A 23,162-nucleotide genomic window follows, 5' to 3' on the forward strand; every position below is an offset into this window, starting at 1 on the left:
GCCGCGGACCGCGACTGAATATAAAAGTGCTGCAGAATTAACGAGAATATTTACGAACAATCACGATTTTATACCGAGATAGATAATTAATGTATAGCGTCGGGTTGCAAAACGTTTTATTGTATATGTAAATACTGTGTAGTCTCGAGGGGTGGCTAGCAATACCAATACCACCGATAATTACGGAGTCCGTATGTTTCTGAAAGAACCGGAAAGAGAATTGTCGCGTGAACAAATTTTCAAATTCGCGTATAGAAGCCCACGGATTCCATAGCGAGAAACGAAAGAACATTATTTGATTAACGATTCTGTACGTTCCGGGCTCGTATGCTTGTATTATACGAATCTCACCTGTATGGCGGCGCCTCTGTCTATTCTTACCTGTATCGATGTTTTCGACGATGAATTAAAATCACATGTACAGGGTGTCCCAAAATAGCTTTGACTTTCGGAAATGAGGGGTTCCTGGAATGATTTGAAACAACTTTTTCCTTAGCAAAAATGAACTCGGTCGACAGACTCGTGCTCTGATTGGTCAGGGTTTTTCGTTAATATCTTAGTTAAGAAAGCCTCGGATAATATTTTTGTCAAGGAAAAAGGTGTTTCAAATCATCCCAGGAACCCCTCATTCCCGGAAGTCGAAGCTATTTTGGGACACCCTGTATGTATTTCTATTCGATCGATGAAGTTTATGAATGTTGTGAACATGTTTACTCGACCTTTTTGTAAAAGGACGTAGCTTTCTGTGTGTTTAAATACGTGTCATGTACCGGGTGGTACGTGTTTTCTGTGCTGCTGTAACGAAATTCTTCGTTGATATTCCAGAGTTTACTAGATGTTTCGTATAAAATATGGACCATTGAACATCGTAGCTTGTTATTATATTTTCGAGGTCCTTTGTGTCGTGCAAGTATTCGAAACGACTCGATGAATAAAATTTAACGTGAGAAAAGACCGAGGCACCGCCAACCGGTGATCGAAAACGGTCGCGTTGGGAAACGTAGGGTTTAAGTGAATCACGAAAGATTTGAAAGGACACGCGCACGATGTGTGACAGTTTAGTATGACATTGTTAGTTGTGTCGCAATGTTTCTTGCCTCTCTTTCTCTCCCGCCACGGATACCGCAGGAGGTGAGCAATTTTTTTTGTATTTCATTCTTCTAATTGTCGTGTCAGCACTGGAATTGAATGAACCGTAGAGCATGGATTTTTAAACGGAGTTCTTTTTACAATTTGTTATATTATTTTACGAGATATATGTTTGCTTTACTTTAAGCAACGGTGGAAATGGAGATTATCAATTCTCTTACTCAATTCTTAGAAAGTCGATAATAATTTTTGGGAAATTGATGCATGAGGTGTTTTATAAACCATGGAAATAAATGCATATAATAAAGCACCTGAAAAAAGTGTATCAGTCATTAAGTTACTGAAGAAGTTTGAAATTGTTGTGCTTTCGAAATTTGGAATAAATGTTGTAATTATATACTGATGGCTGATCCTCTACAAGAATAAAAGGACTCTAGGGTCTTAACATATTCTCCATTTTCATTATTGTTCCCGTTTACGATGGTAAACTATAGTACTTACAGATGCATAAGTAATAATTTAAAATATGTCTAAATGTCTAAAAATATTTTATATTTTTCATTTAGTGATCACTTTTTTTAAAAATAATTTTGTTTCTTTTCGAATTGGTTAATCTAACGCCTGTTTAGAGAGATGCATATGCAGCTTACACCAAGGCACATCCAATCAGAGATAGAGCAATAAATCATAAAACATAAAAATTGCAAGAGTAATTGCTAATTGAAATGCTTATCACCTCAGCCTGATTCCCCCTAATTACACTTCGCAGCTGTCAAAACTTTTAAAAAAGTATATGTATCAGGTTGTTGCATACTAAATATCATTTTTTAACGCGTTTCATTCTATCCACCTACGAATCATTAACAACAGAATCAAGAAGCTTTGTGACTCGATGGTAAGAATCTGTCGATTCACACTTTCGTTGTTTAAAATTTTTTTCTGTTCAAGGTAAATCAGAATTGTTCAAACTCTCCAGTCCAAAAAACCAGCAGTTTACGATGCAACAACCTAATACTGTACAATGAATGCACGCTTACAAAAAATCCCCAAAACAAAGCAGTCAGCTCGATGTCATGACGCGTATTGTAAAACAAAAACCTAAGAAATGAAAAATCCCAGACAAAAGATACCGCCCAGACACAGCTCGAAGGCAGCTAAAAGACCAGCCGTCGACAATCACGTCCTCTCAACTCCTGTCGCAGTCCTTCGGGGACATAGTTTCGCGTTTCAGCGCGAGATTGCGCGAATTTCCCGCGGTTTCAACGGTCACTTCGAGATCCAGCCGGCGCGTTACACGGCGATAAAAAGTTATAACGTCGATAAACTTGATATCACGATTCCAACGAACTAGTCCGTGGTACTAGCGTCATAGCATTTGGCTGACGAAGCTCCGTCCCTTCCCTGGTAACCACGATTCTCGGACAGCAGACTGTAGCGGTCGAAATTTCCACGAAAAATTTTCCAGAAGTCCGTGTGCTCGGAGATGGCGAGCGAGCTACGGTACGCCCTCGACTGCGGGAACGGCACGAAAAAACCGGTGAAGAAGCCACTGTGCCGTCGCGATCGTGAGCAGTCGAATCTGTCGATCGTTTCGGAGGAGGGCAAGTATCCGGCGTGCAACAAGTACAGGCACTTCGTCGGTAAAGCGCCGTTGACTTGAGCCCCGAATGATCGAGATGAACCGACGGCCGAGTCCGATCCAACGGACTGAAAAGACGCTGATCGATCACGTCGAACGAAAAGCAACGAGGCGCGAACTAGCACGACTGGGCTGGCCTATAGACGAACGGAACTCATCTCTTCACTTCGGTGTATACGTCTACTTCTTCGTTGTTATTTTTGTTTGTTTGTTTGTTTGTGACTTTCTTTTTCCATCGTCTTCGTCGACGAGCGACACGAACTACAGGCGGGAAAGGTAGTTCTTCGACTAGTACTCTCTGCAGGATCTACACGTTCGGTCGTTAATCGAGGCTCGCCTGGGAATTCATTGTACCGTGCGGGAGACTACGGCGATCGTTCGTGCGGAAGGATTAACGGGCGAAGAAGAAAAGCGACGATGGCCCTTTGTCTCTTCTGTGACCGTTCGCTCGCGGTGGAAACAGATGTCTTTAGAGAAAAAAAAACGAGATCGAAAGGGTTCACGAGAGTGTCACGAACGGTGTTGTAGACAGGCGGCTATTTATTGTCACCCTTAGAGTTTGTTTATTATGGTTATGTTCTCTGTGTTTCTCTAGATTATAGATAAATTGGGAAGGTGATTATGAAAGTGGTGGAGATCATGTATTTTTCGTTTCGAAAATTATAATAATATTGTATAATAATATTGAATTATAATTATATTGAAATGTAAATCAATGTGACGTAAAATGAGGGAAAAACAACATTTTTTTTTTTGATTCTTGACTTACACCATTTTCATAATCACCGGCATAAATAATAGTCACCACGTTTCAACTATATTTTCGATTAACCTGTACAGTTCCAGTCAAATAAGACTTCATTCGCAGTAATGCATCTGCAATAACACCAGAAATCCTCAGACAAATGTTTACCGACAACAGAGATGGGCGAAGTCACTATCTAGAGCATTTAAAATAACAAATAAAAGATAAAAAAAAAGTATTTCGCCATTTTTTATTGAATAAACGTGGAAATTCCAATTTTTATAATAAAATAATAATTCTCCTTGAATAAGTAGACACTTAATGATTAATTATTTTATTTCATTACGTAATTATTTAAACGCTAGGATGACGATCTTATATACTGCTGCTTTTGACTATAGATTGTATAATTCGAATAAAATTGTGCCCAACTCTGGCCCCCGACACCCATCAGCAAAGGGTTAAAATTAAGTATTCAATATCTTGGTGATATACAGCTAATTGAAAGATTTAATTTATTTAAAGAATTTCGTGTTTAGGATCTGTTTATGAAAATTCGAGCTTTTATCGCGCGTCGATGCCTCCCGTACGATGTATCGCGAACGACCAGCGAGCCTTTCGACGAGTATGCGTGTCACGGGAACGAAAGTGTGATTGAGATATTATGTAACTCGAGGTGGAATCGAAATCATCGACCATGTTAATTTTTAACGAAAGTACCCTGATATTATTCGTATCGAGGAATGAATGCTGTACAAATGTCTTTACCTGTTCGATGGCAGATACACACCAATTTAGTGTAAATAATCGTACTAACCGTTAAGATTACGAATTATACGATCGCGTCTATACTATGGCATTGTATGATAGGACGTTCATCGGGGAATCTCTAGTCGAATCTATTCGTAACGCGTCTTACCTAACAGCGTCTCATATTTTCCGACTGTGTAAAACGAAAACGTCCGTGAAGTGTTACCGTTTCGATATTGTGAACGACACTTCATCCGGGTGTAGATAGAATGAATGATTTTATATTGTTTTCCTTGTGTATCGAGCAACCTCGTTCTTCCGTCGGTGTTCGAATATTTCATCGAATCTCGCTGATCTATCTGCGCGACACGTTTCTTTTCGGTACCTCGAGTGTCACTACGTTAATTTTTTGGACATTGCTGTGGGTACATAGTATAACGCTTACAGTAAATCCTCGATGAGTTTTCGAAAGCTCCTCGGCACTGAATATTAAATATTTCATAAACTAATGCGACTGAAACAAATATCGTTGGCTTCAGAATTCCAAGCTCTATCATTATGCTAAACGTCATTAAAAAGTCAGCGTTATATCTGTGGACCTCTCCTTGTCAGTATCGAGGAGCCTTCGAACACTCATTGAGGATTTACTATACTTCTGATATGAGCAGTAGAATACGATGGTCTGTAGTCAGACGTCCAAGAGTTACATCTCTGTAAAAAGTCAGTCAATTTTCTTTGGAGTTAATTTTTACAGTACCAACGAAACTCACAGGGGAAGTTATTGAATAGAACAACTTCATTCTTCATTTGTTGAGTATCACACACTGGTACCGAATAATTAATCTCACATTTATTTTTTTTTTTTAAATCGTTTAGTACATTTAATTCACAGTACATTATATGAAAGCTATAAACTGTCTTCATTCTTTCCATTCATAATATGATAAGTACCTGCTAATTATTAACTTCGTAATAAATAAGTCGTAATAAATATTTCTGAAATTCTTCCAGAATTTATAGCATTCATTTTCGAAAATTCAAAATCGAACGCAAATGAGAAGCAGTTGTTAATGTTGTTCGAGCCTAAGAAGATACTTCAAAGTGAAAAATCAATAATGTCCTTTGTCAGCTGCCTGTAATAGTCTGCTACAGTGACGAATGTAGTCTTCCAGCTTTCCTCTTCGAAGCGTCCCACGCTCGAAGGATTGGGCCAGCCAACGAATTAACAGAATTAACAGAAAGCCTATTTGCAGCCGGTAGCAACGTTTCTACCGACTAACGCCACGAACTGAGCAGTATTAAGTTCCGTCTTCCTTCTCTCAAGGCGTAAACACTTCGTGAAACTCGTAACGTGCCAGAAGTGTTTTAGCCTCGATCGATCGATTTCCGGGCGTAGATAGATCAGCGTGATCCAATTAGCCTCTCCGAGATATGTTCGAACGTTCCGAATGCTCGACCGTCATCGTCACGACACGAACATCCCCGTGTGTGTTTAATGATGCATCGTCGTTTTCCCACGAATCTTCCGTCGTTTTTTACTCTCGTCTAAACATTTACCTTGTCGGCGTGGCAACGGACGGAACACCCGATCCGAAACCGTAAACGTACAAAACGCTGAGAATCCACGTTAAAACGACATACCGTGTGCGTATTAAACACGTTATTGTAAATACTGTCTGTATCGCGTACACACGTCGCGTTTACGTCGTAACACGAGTTTGTTAAGAGCCTATTGATTATACTTCTTACGTAAAGTGTACCACGAGCATCATATTAAACGTGAATAAACTCATCGTCTGTAAATTCTCATTGAACGTGTGATCCTTGTTTCATTCACACTCTGTTTATGCATGTATGTACATATCTGCTGAGCCTACTCTATAATTTTACGGGGAAATACTTTATGCTTTGTTTAGTTGTGTGGATAAACACATATACTACCCCCTTAGTTGAAATGTACATATATTACATATGTTATATCCTTCCTTCCTCATTTTTCTGTGATTTAACAACTCCCTGTTTCAAGATCGTAGATACAAAAGCAATTATCGCAATAAATATCCGTAATTTTTCTACATTTCAGTGGACACAGTACACCATTCCGAACACAAATATTCGTATTTCAGTTTTCATCATTTTGTTCAAAGGGTACATACATTTTATAAATTCTTTCCAACATAATTGCTACAAAGGCCATCTGCTACCTTCTTCTATTCAAATAACTGCAAAGTTCATTTTTAATTTTTTAAAACATGACTGAAGAAAGTCTTAACTTTCTACTAAAAACTAAATGTTATTTTATTTTTTCCCCACATTCCTTAACAATCGTTTCTTTTCACATAATGCATACTTGGTAAACCAATTCCTAAACTGAATATTCATCACCGTCAAACGCTCAAATATTAACGAAGGACCATTTAAAACCTCAAACAAGATACAACGAACTGTACTATAAAAATCATCGAAAGGTTTGTTAATTAATAAATTATACGGTTATATTTCATTTCCCTTGATACTTTAATTACCCGAATTATTCGTTAGATCCTGTTACACGATAATCCCCCAGGATTCCCCCGGTGGCAGCTTTACAGACGCTTTCCATGCGTTCTGTGATTAATTGCCGGCTGTCGAGGGTTCTTTCGTTTAAACAGAAAATTATTCCAGGCGTAATGTACTTAACGCGCGGCCATAATCCCCTCGTTGATTACGACAGAGAACTTCTCTACGTTCAGCCACAGCGGCCAGGCCGCCGCGCGCGCGTAATTGGTCCCCGGGAAGTTCTACTTTTACATCAATTGCCGCAGCCTTCACTCTTCGTTCCCTTGATTAGAGAACTAAATCCCAAACCGCTAACGTAACTAATTCACTAATGTATCCAACTTCCACGGGTCTTGCCGTTCTCTTTGGACCCCACGAACGTAACCATTTAATTTACTTTGCTCGGTCTCTTCCCCGACGGCGCTTCCTGATGCTTTTCTTCCTTACGTCCTCCTATCTCGGCTCGCTGATCTACATATCTTGATCCCATACACGTTCAACCACCCGTGCCTCTTCCCCTTTCATTCATCGACTCGATTCTTTGGGGGGAAAACGAGCAAGCTAAACGAACTCGTGCACGAAGAACAACTTCTAACTGGGAACACGGATTAAGGTGTACCGTGGCAAAGGAGGTTCCAATTTAACACAGACAGATAAGTAAGTGAATTTTCATGAAGAATCTTAAGATTTAGGAATTTATATTCTATACCATCGAGATAAGTAGAGTATTACCAATTCGCTGGGATTTAACCCTTTAGCGCCCAAAACTCTTACAGCTTAATTTAAAGTTTTGATATTGATATGTATGTTGTATCTTGTTATTTCGAAGACGAAAATATCGATATTTAACAGACGTATTTTTTTCATCCGTATTTTTTTCACCATGTCCATTTGACAACGAGGGACAAATTAAATTGGGAAACCGAGGAATGGATGGGAGTTAAGATGCTGGAATATATCTAAATTGCACATATGATCAATTGTATAATTTTCTTTCCTGTCAGTATGCATCAATTGTAATAATTCGAAGAGTTTCTTTTAATAAAAGCTCCTCTTTAATGAAAACAACGTAACGAAGTGCGAAAGAAACGACTCGTTCCTCGAAATTGTTGTCACGAAAAGGAATGCGTGTAAACGACAATTTTACTTCCCGAATAAGCTGAACATAGTGTCGAAGGTAATAGTCGTCCATCTTGGTTTTACGTCGCGTTCTTGTCGCGTACCGCGCCTTTATGGGAAGAATAACAACGCTTTACAGCGTGCCGTTAACTGCACTGTCGTTTCCATAAATTCTTCTAATCTGAGTTCCGTGTGCAGAACGAGCTTCCGTGATACAGAAGGAAAAGGTAACAAAGAATGAATGAAATATCATCATTCTGGGTATACAGATGATCTTTAAAAAGTGAAACAGATGAATATTCAAGTTCAGGAGCAAGCTACAGTCTTGTAGCTCGAAAAAGATACAATAAGTGATTCGAGTCCTAAATACGAAGAACAGTTTCATAAGTCTTTAGAAACACTTTAAAGCTTGTAAATATATGGAGACAGTACAAGAAATTACTGAAATTATTTAATATGTACGAGACGTCTACACGATTAAAGGTCAAAAGCAACTGCAGTCCTGTAGCTTGAAACAAAGGAAGTTAATAGAAAACAAGGTACGAAGAAAAATTATATATGTCTTTAGAAAAACATCGAAGCTTGTAAATATTTGAAAGAAGTGTAAGAAATCAATTAAACATCTAATACGTGCGATACGTTTATACGATTCAAGTTCAGAAGTAGCTACAACCCTGTAGCTCGAAATGAAAGAAATTAATAGAAGGCAAGATAAAAAGAACCTCTACGTATGTCTTCAGAAAAAATTCGAAGTAAGCGAATACATGAAGAATGTATAAAATATGAATGAAACATTTAATACGTGCGATACGTTTATACCATTCAAGTTCAGGAGCAGCTACAACCCTGTAGCTCGAAATAATAAATGATAATAAAAAACAAGATAAGAAGAAAAATTCTATATGTCTTTAAGAAAATCTAGAAGCTTGCAAATATTACGAAGGAAGTGTCAGAAATGAATGAAACATTCAGTACCTACGAAACATCTATACGATCCACATGTCGTCGAATAGACGCCGACGGCGAGTCTAACAATAAGTCGAGTCCGCGCCAGAGTTGCCCGCCATGTTACGGTGTACAAACGGATCCAACAGTCTTGGAAGGGAGGCCGCGTGTGCGCAGTGAAAAAGCCACTCCGCGAAGTGCCGTTCGGAATTAAAGTGCATGCCGCGACGTTCGTTCCGAAAAGCACGTTTATCAAAACTTCTGTTCCAGGTACCAAGCCGTGTGTAATTGTAATTTTAGGTAAGTTCCTGCACCTTTACTGCTCGCCGCACGGACGCCTCTCTCGCTGCTTTGCTCCCCTTTAACGCATCCGGCCGTTACGCTGAAAACTCTCGTATCGAGCAAGAAACCAAGACACATTTATCGAATCTACTACATTCAAAATCCTCCAAAGACACCAGTAACAAAATTAACATCACAAAACCCTTCTCATAAATTCATCCACACGGACCAATTGAAAGAAAAATATTCGTAACTTCTTGAACTAGTTAAAAATGGAAACCAACATATAGACACAAACATTCGAGATCACTTTTGAACAGTCCCAGAAAAATTAATGTCACGTTTCGATATCATAGTACATTTCCCAGAATATAATTGTTTTTTTTTTTAATAAAATGCAACACAGAAATTCAAGGAACGGGAGGAACGCGACACGTGACGGTTTTGCTTCTTGGAAGCCGCGAATAATTAATAAAAACGAGGCACCGATATACAAGTGCCCCGTCCAGTGGGCGTCGTTAATTGCAATTCACCGGGAACTATGTCACAGGGGCTTATAAGCGACAAGCGCCACTGGCGACGCACACGCTGTGCTTGGCCCGTCTAAATATATCGCGGTCGTTACGCGCACTCCAAAGATTTTCGTCGGTTTTTCAAAGCCATCGACCGTCCGAATATGGCACGTTGACACCGTACACGCGTCGTCGTCGCGACGCCCGAATTCCTCCCTTGTCGACGACGTGTACGCGGCGGCGTTAACGCGGGAAACGTCGAATCTCGCGGGACGGATGGATGAATGAAGCGGGAAAAAAAAGAAAGAACGCGTGCGTTTGGCAAGGTGACAGTCCGCCTCCGCGAGACACTGAATGCATTCTGAAAATCGCGTGGTCCGTGTGTCGCTCGGGGCGATCGTCACCACCAAAATTATCCTGTCACTGCGCAGACTGAGATCTCGTGCATTTATCGCCTCTGCCAAAATGTCAATTGGAGAACGACGTTTGATAGGTGGTTTTCCCCCGTGTCATAACGCTGAACGGCCTAATGGCAGCCTTCCTTCTTCCATTCGGACGCGTTGGGAATTGTTTTGAATGCAAATCCGCTGGCTATAGAATGACCCTGCAAAATTCTACGTTTTTGGTTCCATGATTTTGGAACTGAATTATATGCGAAATGATAACTTATGATGGAGACATCGGTCAGAAGAAATTTTCAAGTTATGGTCAACATCCATGGGGTGTATGTACCCAATCCTGATACATGTAATGTAACCATGACTATTTCCAAAAATCAAATTCAGGGAAAATAAATGACCGTGTATTAGGTGTTTTTTTAATGTGAATTTTGAAAATTTAATTTCCAGTTCGTTGTTAGGAATTAGCAAAATCCCTGGGAACGATTTTTTACATTATTGGATTGACATACAAATGAATTTTGATTTCTTTCACCTTTTATATCTCGAATACTAATTGTCGGGTCAATTTAAAAGTTCGTTGTGATCGATGTCTCATCCTAAGATATCATTTGGCACGAATTTCCATTAGACAATATGTTCTTCTGTTTCTTTCGTCATTTATTCCAAATTCACCAGCGTGTTCAGTATTTATTTTATCAGAATTTTGGCGAAATGTTACATTAAATACGATTGGTCTTGAATTAATTTCCAGAGACGACTATAATGTGTACGAAGATCGTAGCCATCCGAGTTCTGTAACAGCCGCGATAAGACACTTTGATTCTACTTTAACGAAAAACATTAATCCAAGGAACGTCGAGTTCATTAACGAGCTCGTTTCCCGTCTCGGCGCCGGAAATGTTATTTTTACTCGCGGACGGTTTTTCGTCTGTCCCCTGAACAAACGTTCCACGTTCGGTTGTCCAGAAATCGAACAGTTCTCTGGCAGCATTTTTCTCTCGTCGGGAGAAGAAGAAGAAGAAGAAGAAGAAGTAAACGGTTTTAAGATGTCGAACGAGAATCTGACAGGTCTCGAAGCATCCCCTTCGGTAGCTTCAAATAAATAGCCGGACTCAATATTGGAGGATTGATTTTAGACGAGGCTAAATATTTACGCCTGCCGAGAATTCGAGCGTGTAATGCTTCCCGTTCGGTTTACACAACGTCGCACGGTTAAGTGCTCGTTTGAATCCCAGCAGCCTGTTTGAACGGTTCGTGCTGAATACGCACGCAACGGGATCTTATTGCAAATAAATCTGCGCCAGCCTGTTCGCCGGTTCGCCTTTGAAGTTAATCATGCTTCAACGGCCAGCTTTATATGCCGGTCGATTCGTCGATCTCGATCGATCGTGTTAAATTGCCGGTCTGTCGAGGACGTTTGACGTCGAAATTCGGTCCTCCGACTTGCTGTGAATCTCGGCAGCCGAAACACAGAATTGTATATTTATTTTAATCACTGAAAGATACAGGGAGGTGGTTGAAGGTTTGAAAATGTTTGACGTTTGCCTGAACACTAAACCTACTGAAATCTTTAAAAAGGCAGGAATTACGACGACGAAAACCGATCATTTACCTGGTCGTGGTAGGTTCAGTGTTAAATGGCAATGAACGTAGATTTGATATACTGATTTCATATAGAACTAAATAGGTTCCTGAAGTTTCTAGGATTCGAATCAATTCGTGAAAGGGTTTGGGAGTGTGTGGTGTACATTTTTATAAATTCTTATCTTGAGAAACAGAAATGTACCCTTTTTCAAATCGATTCTCAAACAGAATTATAAAACATCGAGCTTCCAGTCTAATGCTTGATTTCAATTCTATAATACTACTGATACTTTTAGTTCTATGAAATTTCGAGTGTCAACCCGTGACAACTGTGCAAAAGTTGTGTTCTTCTCAATTCTCAACTAATACAGCTAGATTCACCAATTGTCAGTGATCAGTTTCCATCATTAAAAACTTTTTTTAACATTCACTTGTTTAATGTAGGTCGTTGTTGTTTTGTATACATAGAATGACTTTAAGATGCTGGTCAAGTGTCTCCCATTGATCTTCTTCTCCTGCGCCCTAGGATTTCCCAAGAAGGTTCACATAGGTAAGTACCTTCAACAATTAATCTTGTTACAGTTGTACACACTTTTGACATAACTCTGAAAAATCGTGAAATTTTCCTCCGAGTTTTCATTTTATCGCGATTAGCGCTCTCGTACTCGTCATCAATACAATACTTAAAATCTGCAATTTAAACATCATACGTCGAGAATCAGAAAAGGTGTTCATACGTGATACTTTCAGGAGGGCTGTTCGACAATGGCGAGGAGATCCAGCGCGCCTTCGAGACGTCTGTGAAAACGGTGAACAAAGAACGTCACGAGAATCCAGAATTCGCGAATGTTTTTCTCGTCGCCGAATCCAGCCAGGTCGAAATGGAGCCGTTTCAAGTGTCGCGAAAAGGTATATGTGTGTACATAGAGAGTTGGGCGAGAGACACGCGTCTGAGGGTTTGCATTATGGCGTGCATTTCGCGGGAAACGCTTTCAATCCGATTTCCTCCTTTGAAATGTTCAGTCTGCGAATTGATGGGCACGGGAGTGGCCGGGATTTTCGGGCCTCAGAATAGAATCAGCTCGGAACACGTGCAGAGTATGTGCGACACCATGGAAATGCCACATATTTATGCGAGATGGGAGCACTCGCAGACGCGTGGTAGGGGAATAAACTTGTACCCCCACGCGGAAACCCTTTCGGCGGTATGTAGAACCTGATGCTTCATTACATTCGACGGAAAATTCGTTGGAAGTATTGTTTGTTCAAGATTAAAGCTACCTTTCCATTTGAAAGTTTGCTCTGACAAGGGAAGGCGCGGAAGTGTCCTTCTACGATTTAGATAAAACTTCGTATGTTTGTTAAGCAGTCAAAAATAAGAGATACGTATTTTTTTTTATCGGCTGAGACGCGACTTTAAGGAGTGAAACCACTCCACGAAATTTCGTTCCGAAATTTTTTCGTTATAAATAAATTATATTTTGGGCAATTTGTTAGCACCATATTACTCCACATAAAAAACCGCAAACCTCGTCCATTAGAAGTTTTCTTGTATCTTCTCTGGTTTTCGAGATAGTACTTTCGGGTCGAAATTTCGAGGGGTGGTTCCATCCTTTAAAGTCGTGTCTCAGCCGATAAAAAAAAATACGTATCCCTTATTTTTCACTGCTTAACAAACATACGAAGTTTCATCAAAATCGGAGAGGGACACTTCTGTGCTTTTCCTTGTGAGAATAAAAGCTGTTAATGCATAAAAGCTTAAAAGTAATTCTCCGAAACTTTCATCCCCAATGGATACCACGTCTATTCTTTAGATTATCTTTCTTTGAGTATAACTTGTAGGAATGTTACTTTTAAGTGGATACAAGCGTGAGAACTAGTCTTGGGAGTTACTCTCACGTAGACAGAGTTAGTAACTAGACTGTGGATTTTATGCATTTATAGTCTATGCGGTTCTATCGAGTACAATAAAAAAGCAAAACTTTCATTAGATCCAACAAGTTTACTATTTTATTATTGACCTAATAAGATATTTAAAGGAGGAAACAAATTTCTATATTTGCTTTTGCCTTTATAGAATTACTTTTGAAAATGTCATTTTACATAAAAATCTGCAGTCTAGTAATGATTAATTCTGTTCTTGTAGATATTCACCGTCGCTAATTATATTTACAAATTATCTTGATTGTGGGAATTATGACTGAAATTTATTGTTTTTTTTTTTAATTCCTTAACATAGCGTTGATTTAATAGTAATCTAGAACTTGAGCTTTGTAGAGTATTGATAATGTTGAACAAACCAGTAAAATTATCCGCCCAGTATACAGCATATCGATGAATATTTTTAAATGGAATATTGCATGTGTTATCAGGTTTTCGATCAAATGATCAGCGACTTCGAATGGAAATCGTTTGCAATATTATATGAGAACACGGATAGCTTGATACGAACTCACCGTATACTGGAACGGTGGGATGCTCGTGGCCATACATTCTTTTTGTACGAGTTGGGGAGTGGTCCCAGTTACAGGTGCAAGCATATAACATAAACAAATTTTGTTTCAGTGCAATATGATACAAATAAATTACGAAAGGCTGCAGAAGTTATAAAAAACAACCGCAATCACATCAAATTTAATTGACTGTTCAAAATCATTTTTTCTGTCCAATATATTGGGTTGGCCAAAGAGGAATGTCACATTTTTTGCAGCACATGCTAACTAATAAAATGTACATACATTACATATGAAAGTTGACACTTTAATGCGTCGTTTAAAAAAATTCTATAATTTAAAGTTTGAAAAAGAATGTTTGATCTACCACAGAAATCCGACATTACTTTTTGGTTAACCCAATAGTTAACTTTGCCTATTTAAAATTCATGGATATTGATAAATACCGATTCTATAACTACCAAACAAGCTTGAACGCTTGTACGATGTTAAAATATAAATAATTTGATATGGTAACAATGGTTCTGAGTCGTCGATTAAGTTTGATCCGACGATATTCAATGTTCTTCTGAAGGAAACAGTTGTTAATCCTACAACACGATGTCGAATACTTTCCAGGAAGGTGATGCGCGAGATGAAAGACGCGGAAATTGAGAACATCGTGATCGATTGCTCCGTCGAAATTTTGTCGGAAGTGCTGAGACAAGCGCAGCAAGTTGGCATTATGTCGGAGAAGAACAGAGTCATAGTGACATCTCTGGTAAAATGTTTTCTTACACGCTGCTTAAAGAGCAGAAATACTGCTAACAGAACTTTCGCGAATTTTCCTTTATATTCACTACTGGTTTATGTCAAATTAGGTGAACAACGTTTGTTTTTCAATTAGAATTGAACCATCAGTATATAGTTTAAATGTCGAATACACTTAATTGCAAAAAATTGGAAAATGTACAATCGTTTCCTTGCCCTCCATAAAATCAACATCAGTTTTTCCAAGAAGAAGCGTGAAAACATAATACCCTTAAATTGTATTCTTACCTTATTAAAAAAAGAAACAGTACAATATTCATTGATACACTTAACAATTGACTAACAGAAATTTTGTTCACGTATCATTTTGAAGAACGTTCAAGAAATGAACGATTCTATTGTTTCAGGATCTTCAAACGATCGATCTAGAGCCGTACCAATTTTCCGGGGTTAATTTCACCGGGGTCAGACTGATCGATCCGGAAAATCCCATCGTGACGAACATTGTGGAGATGCACAAAAATGAATGGGGTTTAGACGATGCTTCGCAGCTCCGGGTCGAGCCTGCCCTCATGTACGATGCTGTGCAACTTTTCGCGAGGGCATTTAAGCGTCTGAAAGACGCCATTAAGGGTGATGTGAAACAATTATCCTGCAATGGCAGTTTAAGTTGGGAGCATGGATACAGTTTGGCCAACTTTATGCGACTCGTAAGTTCTTCACATCCATGGAATTAATATTATTCATTCCATTTCATTCTATTAACAATACCCTATTACCTATACCCCAATACCCTAAAGACAATATCCCTTTACATACGGGTCATTCCACGCCAAGTGGATCACATTTGAACACGATGTCTAGGATTTTGCTTAAATTGAAGTACATTATGGATCACGTTAAAATAAGGGTAGTTTATGTAATCATTTCGCTGGTTTCAAAACTGTTTAAAAACTACCGACCCTCAAACTTAGCAATGTTCATTTTTACGAAAGTTACCTTCATAAAATTGTCGTTTCTTTTACAAAATAGAAGAATCGACTGTGACAAAGAATTCTCAGTTCCTTCCAGAAATACAGAGAATACATTCTTGTACAAATTCAAAGAAATGGAATCAGAATCAAGACATAGATCTAGCAGGGTGTCAAACTGACTGAACGGAACTCAATGTCGTTAGCATTGACACTGAATTATGACGATGTATGCAAATGTCCCCACTGTAATTCCCGTTGATTACAACTTTCAGAGCGAAATGGAAGGTTTGACCGGTTTGATTAAGTTCGACACGGCCGGGTTCCGCAGCGATTTCCAGTTGGACGTGGTGCGCGTGACGGAAGACGGCTTGAAGAAGATCGGAATGTGGAACAGCACGAACAGCGTCGAATGGCTGCCGGAAACCCGTCTCGCGAAGTCAGACATGGAGTTCAATCTGCAGAATAGAACGTTCATCGTCCTAATAGCTATCGTACGTGTCGGAATGAAATGTGAAAACATCTTCGAGCATTTTTCGAGCCTTCTTTCAATTTCGCTAGAAAGCTTTGCAGAGGAGGGAATGAATAAGGGGAAAGTTTGTACTGGGTGCCCGAGAATAGAGAGATATACACTGGCCTTGGATACGATAGACAGTCAAATTTTAGCTAAAAGTATCGATGTATTAATATTAATTATATCTATACTGCACACGATAAATCAGGCCCTAAATAAAATAAAATAACGATGCTGCTAGTAGATCTAATTTAAACATATCTTTGTGAATAAGTGTTCACAACGTTATTAGTTCTTAATAACATTTCTATTTACAATCGTGTGTATATAACTGCGTGGCATAACTATAAAACTACCCCAAAGATTTCCATTCTTAGGTATTGTTGTCAAAATAAAAATAAACGAAGTGGGCTATGTCTGAGATCGTGTTAAGAAATAATGTTTCTGCAGAAAAGGATAGATTATATGTATTCCCTAGAAAAAAGTTCGTTTTTATTTTCACCACAATACGTAAGGATTATAAATTTTAGGGTGGTTTTATAGTTATGCCACGCAGTACAGTATCGTTCGAAAGTTTGGAATATCTTTCTTTAGCTCAGAATTGCATTCTCTGTTCAAATCCCAAAATAGTGTTCTGATTCTTTAACAGACTACCTCTGAAAAAGATAGAATCATATCGAGGAATGAACATTTTTTCTAAACGCTGTTTCTGTTGCCTCCAGAGTCATCCCTACGGTATGCTGAAGGAATCCGCGGACATGATGACCGGAAACGACCGTTACGAAGGATTCGGCATCGATATTATTCAGGAGCTGAGCAAGATGCTCGGTTTTAATTACACGTTCGAGGTGCAAAGCGACAATGTGTACGGATCTTTGTCGAAGAAGACAAAGAAATGGACAGGAATGCTTGGGAAGATCATTCGCGGTGTGAGTTAGAGTGTCCATTATACATGCTATACCCGCGATTGGATCAACAGAAATAAAATTGTAATATCCGGTGAAATTTATGTTCCAGGAAGCTGATCTAGCTATCACCGACCTAACGATTACATCGGATCGAGAAGGGGCGGTGGATTTTACGATGCCTTTCATGAATTTAGGTACGATTTTTTATAATGCAAAATAAATTGTTCTCATTAGTTTCCCTTTTGTTAACATCAATGGAACAATGCGTTGTAGACAAGTTTTACATTTCATTGAAAAAGAAACGAACGCACTTTCGTTATTCTTGATTTTCGTTTTAGTTTGACGTGTAGAATCTACCTTGTAAAAATGTTCCACAATTTTATTAACATCCTGTAGATTAATAATATGATTATATTAACAGTAATTACTTTTGTCTTCGGTGTTTCAGGAATAAGTATTTTGTATCGAAAGCCAATGAAAACACCGCCCAGTCTGTTCTCTTTCTTATCACCATTCTCGGCCGGTGTCTGGTGGTATCTGATCGGAGCTTACATATCCGTCTCGCTGATGATATTCGTGATCGGTAGAATGTGCCCGGCCGAATGGAACAACCCCTATCCGTGCATAGAGGAGCCAGAAGAGCTTGAGAATCAGTTCACTTTCAAGAATTCCCTGTGGTTCACGATTGGTAGTATTATGCAGCAAGGTTCCGAAATCGCGCCTATGTGAGTCCCATTTCTTTGTGAACTTTTCACTTCACAGTGTGTTACATTAACCTACAAAATCACGTTTATTATAATAGATATCAAATTAGTCAGGCACAGAAGTATTCGTAGAGTAGTCAACAGTTACTTACAAAGTAACATAGTCTGCCTTGTTCGCAGTTTATAAGTACTTTAATACTTTTACTTTAAAAAAGTTAAATATAGTACAATACGAATAATATTTTTATGATTAACAGAGGACTGTCGACACGAATGATGGCTACATCCTGGTGGTTCTTCTGTATGATCATGGTATCATCTTACACTGCCAATCTAGCCGCGTTCTTGACGGTTGAGACAGTGGTATCGCCGTTCTCGAACGTCGAAGAATTAGCAAAAAAGAAGACGATTAAGTACGGCGCGAAAAGCGGAGGATCTACAATTAAGTTCTTCCAAGTGAGTGTTTTATCGTGCGTGCTGTGAATGTCGCGAAACAATCGGCGAATATCGTGTACGTGAAGAACGATTAACGTAGTTGTCAGTAGTGACGAATTTTACAGGACATTACAGCACCCCGATGTTCTTGTTTGAAATGTAAGAGATATTTACGAGTTTTAATTTCGTTGCTTTAGTACCCTCTTAGCTCGAGTAAATTAAAAAATGAAACGATTAATACAGATGCTTTAGTTAATCCTCGTATATTAACCGACCCTACAAGATTTTATTGCCAACGAATCGTCTGAGAGGTACCATAATAATTTGTAATTAATAATAATAAAATGTTAATTTATACCTGCAATTACAATAGAAACGAGTATAGACTCCTTGCATGTGTTAAAAGCAGAAGTATGGAATTCGACGTATAGATATCCATATTTCTTAATAGAATGAAATGAAACATCTCTCAGGCGATAAAGTAACCGTAATCCTGTAATATTTACTAGAAAATCTATCAAGTAGATCATTCAATCCCAGCCTGATCAGTAATAGATCAGTAGTTCTCCAGGTCTTATGCAAGAACAGGAGTTTGTAGTCTTACGCTGGATTCACAAATAGGTCGTTGCCGATAGCTTTGGATTCAAGCTTAATTCGAATATCGGTACTAAACTTGATTCTATCTAATATGTCCACGTATATGTGACTACATGGTCAATGTTCGGTTTCAGACCTACCAATCTATTAGAAATCGATCCAAAGTTATGGCCAATCCAAAATATGGTGATATCTCACATAGATTTGTTCAAGCGAGTATTTGCTACAACGCAGTTTGGAAGAAAAACATATCACAAATAAATAAATTAGTACATTTAACATTGAGAAGCTACTATTCATGTGTGTATCCAGCTTCAAGTAGTGCTTGAATTTATACTTTAAAACAAGTAATACCGTCCCAAATAGAAAGCAATTTAGTTGAAAATGTCTCTTCGATAGATACCATTTTCCATCTACGATGCACGAGACACTTAATGTATACAGGTTCAACGTATCCAGTTGTTCATACTACACATTTCTATAACAAAATACTAAACTCGATGCTGCATCGCATTAATTATCATTACAGTCGATCGAGGATGTAACCCCGAATTCACGCATTTCCATGATTATTTTACTAACGTGTCGGTTGTATTTCACGGATTAGGCAGTTGATACTTGGAGCCGTTCGTTCTAATTCAATTTTTTCAAAGAATTATGCCCATTCCAAGGATTCCAATTACCCGACGTACAAGGAGATGTACGATTACATGATCGCGAACAAGGATGAGCTTCTGCCAGGGGACAACGACTCAGGACTGAAGAAAGTGCTCAGGGAGGAGTACGCGTTCCTGATGGAGTCCAGCTCGATCGAGTACATCACAGAGAGATACTGCAACGTGACTCAGATCGGCGGACTTCTCGACGCCAAGAGTTACGGTATCGCCATGAAAAAGTGTAAGTAATTTTTTCAACTGGTCCGAATTAAAAATGTTTTTCTTACGTACTCAGTACTCATACTGAGGGTAACCTATTGCTTCTTTTGTTTCAGATTCTCCCTATCGTCATGCATTAAACACTGCTGTGTTGAAGCTACAGCAGAGCGGTTTGATCACAGAGCTGAAGACGAAATGGTGGACGCAGAAACGAGGTGGTGGGAAGTGTCGGGTATGTAACGGCTGGAAAAAATTCAAATGGAACGAATGACATTACAATATAGAGGTCGGAAACTCATCGATAAAACGGTTCGCAGGAGGACGGAGGTGGTAGCCAAGCCGAGGAACTGGGTCTCGATAACGTGGGAGGCGTTTTCTTGGTGTTGAGCGTAGGCGTCGCCTCCTCTTTCTTTTACACTATAATCGAGCTACTTTGGGAAGTTACCGCTACATCCAGACGCGAGAACGTATGTATTATGTATTTAGACAACAATTTAGAATGCTCATTTTGTCCCATGGAGCCCAGAAAGTAAAATAAAATTTATTATTTGGCTTGAACTCTATAGGAGCTACGAACGTATAGACACTTTTTAAAAATTTATAAAATTTATGAAGGTTTTGTGTGCAACGTTATCTAAAGAATTGGTTAATTAACTGACTTCATTCTTTGGGATTACGGAAAGCAATGGATATAAATAAGGTAATAGTGAAGAGATCTTAATTTGAAATCGTACCGCTGTGAAGCAATGAATACTTAAGGCTCATGGAACATTTATGTAGTTAATTAATATAATAATTATGATATCCTCCAATCACTATAGTTCCGAATTAGCGTCAGCATTACCAAAAGATTAATGATTTATGTTATTACTGCGTAGGTTTCATTCAAAGAGGAACTAATGGCCGAATTAAAGTTCATCGTGCAGTGCAGTAGCGCACCGAAACCTGTGAGACGAAGGAAAGGATCATCGAACAGAAGCGGAGAAGACAGTACCAGAGGCTGTACACCTCCTTACGGTTTTATACCTGTGATTAGAACCTCGAGCTCCGATGACAAGTGAAAATGCCATAGAAATCGAATGCAATAAACAATACGAGTGTGTTATGAATTTTCCATTACGTTTAGGTACCGATTACAATGTATAGCGTTCGTAGGTTACTGGGTTCGCATGTGTAAATAAAATTCATCGATCTCCAACTTAAACGAAGATATAACTTTATTCAAGCATACCTCTCGCCCTGTACCGCCAGTTTTTTTAAAAGAATAACAAATTATTCGTTCATGCACCTAAATAAAAAAGCCAGCAAAATGTCACCTTTAACGTGATAAAAATTTCTCGAGTACAGTACATATATATTTGAACGTTCTTTATATTTTATTTTCACGCGATCACTTCACCTTCTATACTCACGTTTCGTCACACCTTGCGCATGGACGGCATCGATTGTAACCGCGACTGATAGCTTCCGTTTAACGCAGGGACTCGTTAACATGATCCGGGGGGAATCGACCGTAAATAACATCGCCGGAAGTATCGACTGATCGTTGTATGTATCAACGTCGTGAAATACGCGAATTGCATTGAATAATAAGGCTTGATTAAATTGACGCCTGAAAGACTGGCTGAGGAGAGATGGATACAGATAGAAAAAAAGGGGAATGAAACGAGAACGTTGGGACACCGTAGAAACTACTGGTGTTTCGAATTGAACTATAAAAACTTCGTTTTGTCTTTGCAGGGGTGTAAAACAGCATCGTAAAAGGAATTTCACGATCTCGTAGGCATTCTGGTTTATCCGGTTTAAGCTATCTTCGGCCGTGTATCGTCACTTTTCCTCGCTTTGGACAGGAAGAAAAAAAAATGTATATCGATCGTTTGAAAATCCATCGCGAATGAGATCATCGTAGGACGTCTATGCGGGATTTTTTAACAATCGTTTCGCGGTCGATGACACCTATAATTCTCCTGTCCTTATTCGTTTTTACTACACAGAGAGACAGGTGCAATAATTTTCTGATCCGATGATCCGAGTAGAGTGCTGCTATCTCCTACGCAATACCGAAGGCATCTGCAACTTTGATCGGTAAGGTAGCGACAGAATCTAGTTCTCAATCGTCGATACGAATCGAGTATTCGACCAGAGTGGAGAAATAGAATAAACATGACTTTATAGAATGTATTTTTTTGATTGCCTTGCCTGTGGAAAATATTGCACACAGGATAGACCTCACGTACAATCTATTTTTTACTCAGCTATACCATTTCAGTGTCACGACCGACGTTACCTACAAACAGAATTTTATGCAATAGTGGCAGGAATAAAGTACTACGTATACTTTTTTGAATCATGTGTACCTTACATTTAAATTTATCTCCCTGGTGGTAGGCGATTGCTGATTGCAATAAATTATATTTCATGCCTCGTCGATTCCAAGATCCTTTCAAAATGTTTTCAGTTCTAACAATTCTTAACATAAATTTAAGAAATATATTTATTACATCTTCATTGTAGTCTCCGATAAAAAAACTTGTAAAAACCTTCACTATTTTTTTCGTTATTTCGACGAATTGCAACTTTTTCAACATCTTTGTGACACATCATTTAGTAAACTAATCCTTCTAACTTCACAAAAAATTCAAGTCTCCAATTTTAAGAAAGTTGTTTTTTCTTAAAGGATGTACGAATCTTTTTTTTACCCACTGTACATACGTCTCAGCTAAATCGTCACGTTCGTGTAAAAACGGTCGCAGTAAAACGACAGGTTATATTTTACGTTCGGTATAAACAGACATATCTACGCGTCTTCAGCGAGTATAAAGCGCTTTTTGATACCTTTGAATTGCACAGCGAGTCCGCAATGAAACTTCCGCGATATTTTCCGTCATTATCGGTCCTTCATCGCAATTTTTACACGCATTCGAAGACCAGAAACTTTGTTCCCTCTCTATCAAAGAAACTAGTTACAACCCGTAAAAAACTTTCAAATTTTACAGACCACTATTATCCCCGATTCAGTTCGAATTTCAATTTTAAAATTTCACAAGAAAACCCTTCCTCCGTGGACGGATAAAATTTAATATCCCCCGAAAGTATTCTCCACGGAATTTCCCGATCGGAATTCTAGTTTCCAACGGCGAGTATCCGACAGGAAGATTGCTCCGCGATGAGCCAGCCATTCTGTGTTTACCCAACTCTTCGGACAATCGTGAAAGGCACTGTTCTAATGAGTATCGAAAGGTTCCTGTCATTTCAAATTCATTTCTCCAAGCCATTCAGTCGGTTAAACGATTACGACCTGTCCTGAATATGTTAATGGAGTTTCTGGGTCTCATTTCAAATTATACTGCA

At 38.8% G+C, this 23,162-nt stretch overlaps 2 protein-coding genes across 2 annotated transcripts in view; both read left to right on the forward strand.

Moving 5' to 3' along the window:
* The window catches only part of LOC107186231 (glutamate receptor ionotropic, kainate 2), a 178,409-nt gene extending 175,660 nt beyond the window's left edge, over positions 1-2,749 (forward strand). The window contains exon 18 of the mRNA XM_015574057.1: positions 2,555-2,749. Within this exon, the coding sequence (XP_015429543.1) occupies positions 2,555-2,749 (195 nt within the window). The remainder of the gene's footprint in view (positions 1-2,554) is intronic.
* A 6,280-nt stretch (positions 2,750-9,029) lies between these two features.
* Positions 9,030-20,952, forward strand: LOC107186220 (glutamate receptor ionotropic, kainate 2-like). The gene is made up of 16 exons (XM_015574045.1): positions 9,030-9,125; positions 12,073-12,154; positions 12,355-12,513; positions 12,628-12,809; positions 13,977-14,134; positions 14,676-14,817; positions 15,215-15,517; positions 16,054-16,272; positions 17,015-17,221; positions 17,310-17,394; positions 17,649-17,925; positions 18,162-18,360; positions 19,608-19,833; positions 19,928-20,043; positions 20,129-20,278; positions 20,690-20,952. The coding sequence occupies exons 2-16, from the start codon at positions 12,085-12,087 to the stop codon at positions 20,870-20,872; spliced, it is 2,676 nt and encodes an 891-aa protein (XP_015429531.1). The 5' UTR covers positions 9,030-9,125; positions 12,073-12,084; the 3' UTR covers positions 20,873-20,952.
* Positions 20,953-23,162: the final 2,210 nt, after the last annotated feature.

Source organism: Dufourea novaeangliae, unplaced genomic scaffold (assembly GCF_001272555.1).
Source record: "Dufourea novaeangliae isolate 0120121106 unplaced genomic scaffold, ASM127255v1 scaffold14, whole genome shotgun sequence".
NCBI lineage: Eukaryota > Metazoa > Arthropoda > Insecta > Hymenoptera > Halictidae > Dufourea > Dufourea novaeangliae.